A 6,862-nucleotide genomic window follows, 5' to 3' on the forward strand; every position below is an offset into this window, starting at 1 on the left:
CTCAGAACAGTGATGTTTAGGTCCTTTCAGAGAGTACAGTTGCATTTAAGGTACAACTACTGTATACTATACTTAATGTTCAAGGAAAATGGTGCTACATCAAAATATATTAATTTAGATATATTTTCAGTTTTTTAATTTAAATTATATTTATTTCAGTCATTCAAATTTAAATGGAAAAGTCTGTTTAGTTTATATACTCCTATATGTTAAAAAATTTATAAACAGAAAAAATTTTACTTTGAGGACAAGAAATAAATTCAAATGATAATTTGTCACCATTTAATAGAATTTGTATTCTAAACTTACAAAATCAAAAGATAAACGAAAGTCCATAATCAAACATTGCAACTGACATTTATTTATTTTTCAATATCCCAACAAACAATAATTTGAGAAACATTACAAAAGTATGAATAATAAGGTCTTAAATTGACTCAATAGAACAATATCAAGCATAAAATATTCAAAATCCTCAAAATCCCAGAACAAGAAACAGTATTCATGAGCAGAGGATTCCATGCTTACAAGTTACAAATCATTTAAATGAAATCATGCTCAAGACTGGTACATGTAAGGATGTTGTTTCTGTCAGAATCAGTAAAGACAGCATAAAAGACCAAATCAATCAATTTTATGATTACCAATCCAAAACAAAGAAAGTAGTTTCATATGACCTACAATAGTTGTAGTCTTCAAGTTCAAAAACTTATTTGGACTGTCATACACTGATCTTTTACATAATATAGATATCTCAGCAACTTCAACAAGGGTTAGGCCAAGAAAAATGGGCTTATTCCCTTGACTTTTTTTTTTCTTTTTTGTATGGAAAATTATGCTACAAAACTATCATATAATGTCATAGCATATGTATGTAGTTATAAATGAAACCAAATCTAGTAGTTGTGGAGAGGCTTGATCCACCAAGACCATCAAACTGAAAAACTAAAAGCAATCACATTGATGTACAAAACAATCATCCATGGCTGGCAATTGATGCAAACAGAAACAGCTCTTTTAGAACAGATGATTGAGTGCATTGGAATCATGGGAAAGCCTCTATGTGGTTGTTGGGATGTTTGTTTCAAAAAAGTTCTCCCTCAAATTCTCACTTCTGGAGAATTTTCAGGTGATGAATCAGATTTTTCTAGCTCCTCATCAAGCATGATCTCTACTGAGCGGCAGTTCAAACTGCAAAATGCTTTTTCACCTCTGCAGAATATCAATGAAAGTCAATATTAGAGTCATCCTATCTATCAGAAGAACTTCAATTCAAACCGTAAGAGTTAAGAGTTGCAATGGTGTTAAGCTACCTATAGATGTAAATGTCTTTCCCCTCTTCCAACTTCTTGTTACAATGGTGACAGAAACTTAAGAAGTCTTCAGAAGGAAAATGGTTTGGAATATGCATGCTGTTAACACTGAAAAGAGAAGTTTCCTTTCCATCCTCTCCATTCTTGTTAGGTTTTCCAACATCAGTTGCATGAGTTTCCAAAATGCAGTCACAGAAAATATGTGTTGTTTTAGGATTAGGACCATGAGATATCACACAGGTGTAATCCTCAGAGAGTTCAATCTCACTAGCTGATAGAGACTCAATGAATTCATTAGAAGACACTGCAGCCACAGGGTTTGAATTTAATTCAGCAGGTATCAAAACTTTGTTATGGCTTCCTCCAATAAAATGAGGAGGAGAGCACTTGTGTTTCAAAGCAAGATTCTCAGGGTCAGAATCAAAGTTGGGACCAGTTAAACCAGAAAGATTCCTAATAGTACTGCAAGAGTCCAATGAAACAGACACAGTTTTCTCAAAGGACTCATGTTCTGGTGGGGTCTCTCCAATCTCAAAAAGAACAGTGGACTCACCCTTGGGAAAAATATAACCATTTTGAGTACAATGGATCTTGCAAAAATCTTTGGGTAAAGACTTAGATGCCTGAGCATAATCCATATCCATATAGGGTTTACAATTTGGGGCTTTAGTAATCATTTGAGGACTGAGACCAGTCTTCTTGCTCTCTGATGCTTGGAGAATTTTTCTAGAAAACTTGGAACATTCTTCCAAAGAATCTATAATACTTAGACCTACTTTGGCACAGTCCCAGCTCCTTTGTTGCCCCTCGTTGGACAATGAACTTAGGGTTCTAAAGGGGTTACTTAAATTTGAAAAGAATGAAACATCTAGTGGGGAAGTGGGGCTCTTAACTGAATCAGAATCCAACAAGCCTTTAGGACCCATTCCTACAAACAGAAGAGGGGCATTGAAAATTGAGTTGCTCTTGACATTGCTCCCCAAAGCATGAGCCTGAGAATATGATTCAAAATTGGCCTCAGAAATTCCCATCTTGCAAGGTTGGTGTTGATCTTTCTGGATTGACCTGGTTCTCTTCCTCAACATTATCTCAAAACACCAACTGAAAGCAATACAGATTTGTTAGCAGAACACAGATTGAAAAAAAAAAAAAAACCAATCCACAACACCCAGAGATAGTTTAATTTTAACCAATATAACCTAACACACCCATTTTCATATTAGAAAACATTTATAATCTGATTGCATGTCTGATAGATGAACAGCAAAGACAAAGTTTAACAATCACGGAGCAAAAATAAAATAAAACATTCACTTCAATGCTTCAACCCCAAATGCAAGAGGTGAAAATAAAAAAGAAGCTATCTTTTTAGGGAGGCTCCAAACCCTTCTTATGGGCATTCATCTCAGAAAGAGAGTGATAGAAAAAAAAAAGAAAAGACAAGTAAAAACCATTAAAACATTAAACAACAGAAGAACCATACATGATACAACAAACATTAAACCTCAACCAAAACAAACCGGTGCAACCAACAACAACAATAACAATAGGGACCAACAGTATCTGATAAAGAACCCAGAAAATTCAAAGATTTAGAAAAAGAAAAGCAAGAAATGAGCAATGGAAGAAGAAGGTCACCTGGGTTTTCTCTGTATATGGTCTAGAACCTTCAGGGAGATAATGGTGCAGAGAGAGAAGAAGTTCAAATGCAGTAATAAAATGAGAAAGTGTGTGTGTGTGTGAAACTTGTGCAGTGCAGAAGACAGTACTGTGTATGTGTACTATCACACACTCTTTCTCTCTCTCATTGCGCGTTACTTTGTGTGCCGTGTCACACACAAAATTGCTACTTTCACTTCGATTGTGACAAATGTTTAACAATATTGTTGCCACGTAACCCCCAAAAGCACATCCCTTCTTACATTTGAGATACAAAAAGCAAAAAGTACTACTCTGTGTTCTTAATTGGGCACCAAGTTTAATATTACTTTCCTATCCCATTTTTAGATGCCAAAACATTTTGTGTAAGTTACATTGGAAGTTGAAGTTAATTAATTGATTGAATAATTAATAAATTGCCATTACCAATTGATTAACAAAATACTACCACTACTATATAATATAACTTATTTAGTAAAATAAACTTATCTTTTTAACTATTTCGACTATGAATTATTTAAAAATATTAATAGTAGGTAAAAGAATATCATTTTCTTTTGAAACGCTTTGCTTCTAAAATCAGTTTGAATGTAATAATAATATAAAATAAGTATATATATATATATATATATATATATATATATATATATATATATATATATATTAAACACTAGTCTGGCCAAAATACATAATTCTTTAAATATATATATATAGTATTATAATTTATAATAACTGATTTATTAAATGTGTTAATTCTTTTTATTTGAAATAAATAAATTAACATGTTATGTAATATTATTTTCAAGTAGTATTAATTTTAAAGATTATTGAAATTTGATGTAATAGTTAAAACAAACAAAAAATGATAACCTGAAATAGGCAAGGGATTAAAAATTATACAAAGATCAAATTCGAAATGGTTGACAAAAAAATAATTAATTGTGAGAAAATGGGTAAAATATATATATATATATATATATATATATATATATATATATATATAAAGGCAATAAATTAAAATATTAAACTACCTCTAGTTTTAAAGATGATATTTAATTCACAACTTTTTCTGTGTTTATTAGTCTGTCAAGCTTTTATGTAACAATTACTAAATATAATAATTTTCAGTTTAAAATATAATTATGATAATTTTATTTCTTATAATAAAATAGGGATATATATATATATATATATATATATATTAATTAGATAGAAAAAATAAATATGTAAATAAATAGTAAAATATAATCAACAAAATAAAGTACTTACTATTGTTTTGTATTTCAAAATATAATCTAACACTTAAAAAGAAGGCAATATATAACTATGGATAATGACTTTATTACACCTTCAGAAAATAGTTAAAAAAAAGTCGAAATTTATAAACGAATTTACTTTATTATTACTACTATCATGATCATAATCGTTATTAATATGGTTGAGATGTTTAGTTATACACGAAACCAGTCGTTGAAGGAACAAAGTTACCTAACCATGGTTAACTGCTTTACCGAGGAATAACCAGGGGTTCAACTTTTGTTTTCGTGTCTTTAAGGTGTTCTGTCTATTTTGTCGTTTTCTGAGGACCCAGCTTTTTATGATTTTGTACTCACACACACAAGAAACATAGACCATCCACGTGTATGTTCCAAAATAGATCACCAACATCAACCGCTCACACATCAAGATTCTTCAACGATGAAAGCTTTTTTTTTTTTTTTCTTTTTTCTTTCTTCCAAGTTAAAATTATTTACTCATTTAGTTATTACATTTAAATAAAATAAATGAACAAAATTTAAAAGTGTTTGACAGAGAAAACAAATTTTCTCCTTTTTCTTTGTCTACCACTTCTCAAAAAAAAAAAATTTACCTAATCAATATAAAATTTTGAATATTTTATATTCGTTATTTATCGGTGATTTATCTGTTCAATAAATATATAAATACAGTATAGTATATTAGTATGTTATTATAGGAAGTATTTACTCAACGCCTTCCAATTATTCATATACTATTGTAAAATATTCTCTAAATATTTTTACTCACTTTATTATAAAAAAATCTTCTACAAATAGATTTTTCATTTGTTTCTCTTCTGAAATCAAAATTCTTCTATTTGAAGGCAACAATTTCACTCTTGAAAGTCTCATATTCTATCCCAAACACTTCATCTAAATTTAGTAAAAGCGAATCCATATATATATAAAGTGAAAAATAAGTATTTTTTTTTTAAAAAATATTAAAGAATAAATTTGTTGAAAGAAAGAATAAGCTTTGTTTTATCTTTATTGCGTGGTAGGGCATAGCATTGCGGTTAACCGACCACGATTTTTTTAATTTTGTTGTGTTTTTGATGTTGGCTTTTGGGGGTGAGTTGTGCACGTGTTGTTAAATGAGTGGCTTGCGTTTTGAGACTTCAGATATTCACTTTGGTTTGTTTTATCTCTCACTTTTCTTTTTACTTTCGTGTTCGTCTATTAGTCAACAAAAGTTTCTCAACACTTACTTTAGTACTTTTGAAATTTCGTATATTTTTTTGCTCTTCTTTACTCATGTGCTGTTTCAATGTTTGTGTTAAAAGGAAAAGCATTCAATTCTCCTCACATACCTTTTAATTAATGCACAGAAATTAATTACTATAGTCTTTCTTAAAGAATTTGTCTTCAAATAATTCACATGTTAGTTGACCACGTAGTTAACAGTATCGACTTTGTCTTAAACTTACTTATACATTCTTCTAAAATTACTCCTAATTAATATTAATGAGACATATTTTTATTTTTAAAACGTTCTTTAATTATTTAAGTATTTTTAATATTTTTCATTGATTATATATGAGAAATTCAAATTTTTTGAATATTTAAGGATGACCTCAAGTATCACTGCGAAGAGAGAATATTCTATGATATTTTTCTTAGTATTTTCTTTTTGTAGAAAAAAAATATAAATGTAATTATAGATTAGATTTCCTAATTAGAATATAAAAATAGACCTAATCAAATAAATAGTACAAAATATTCGAAGAGGAAGAATGTGTGAGGAAAAATACAAATAAAAAATCTGACACTAACAAAAGTATAAAAACATAATTCTAATTCTAATATTCAAAATTACATAAATGATATAATAAATTATTATGTAGGTTTTCTTTTATAATATCAAAGGAATTATAATATGTGTAAAACCCTATTTTTTTTATTCTGTCCTAATTTTTAAAGGGCTGACCCATATGGTGTCCAAGGCCCCTAAGGCAGCCAAACCCCTCTCACTTCTGTCATTCTTGCAGAAACAGTACTCTCACACTCTCCTTTTCCCCATAAAGGCTCTGTTAGGGTTTAGCCCCAATCTTGGTCAAGCTAGCTCTAAGCCCAGCTCGTCTTCACGTAAGATAAACCCAACCCCTACTGGTTCCTTTCAAAGTTTTTTTTGGTATTTTTCCATTAGAGGTCCACTTTAGTAACCTCGTTCATGTTCTGTGCTACTGGTTCCAGTTCTTAGATCTGCTCTTGGAGCTGCCGGTCCCGTTGGTTTAAGAGTCGAAGCCCGATATTAGCTCCTTTTCAGGTAAGGGAAGCTAGAGTTATGAGTTTTAGTCTATTTTTGGTATGTTTGGAAGTTACTTGATGTTTGTATAGTCTATACATTGCTGTGAATGTTTGGATTGCCATGTGTGGTTGTATTGGTTGTGAAAATGCGACTGTTGCAGGGAAACAATGGCGAGATCTGTTGTTCTCGCCCAGGCGAGACTGACAGGGACAGACCAAGGTGACACTCACGAACTCTTGCTCAGGAGGAGTGCTCTTGTTTTGAGCGAGGCACTATCTCGCTCAAGCGAGAGACGCTCGCCTAAGCGAGAAGGCGTGAAAGCCTTGGGGTGTTGCTGCAGTTTA

General features: G+C 30.9%; 1 protein-coding gene across 1 annotated transcript; it reads right to left on the minus strand.

Annotated features, from left to right (window-relative positions):
- Positions 1–432: 432 nt before the first annotated feature.
- Positions 433–3,110, minus strand: LOC114193330 (FCS-Like Zinc finger 10-like). Its single transcript, XM_028083075.2, has 3 exons — positions 2,952–3,110; positions 1,314–2,414; positions 433–1,212 (listed from the first exon to the last, which is right to left on the minus strand). Exons 2-3 carry the CDS (start codon positions 2,396–2,398, stop codon positions 1,101–1,103), a joined length of 1,197 nt encoding a protein of 398 aa, XP_027938876.1. The 5' UTR covers positions 2,399–2,414; positions 2,952–3,110; the 3' UTR covers positions 433–1,100.
- Positions 3,111–6,862: the final 3,752 nt, after the last annotated feature.

This window comes from Vigna unguiculata, chromosome 8, assembly GCF_037176805.1.
Source record: "Vigna unguiculata cultivar grain cowpea cultivar isolate G323 ecotype 2 chromosome 8, ASM3717680v1, whole genome shotgun sequence".
NCBI classification, from domain to species: Eukaryota; Viridiplantae; Streptophyta; class Magnoliopsida; order Fabales; family Fabaceae; genus Vigna; species Vigna unguiculata.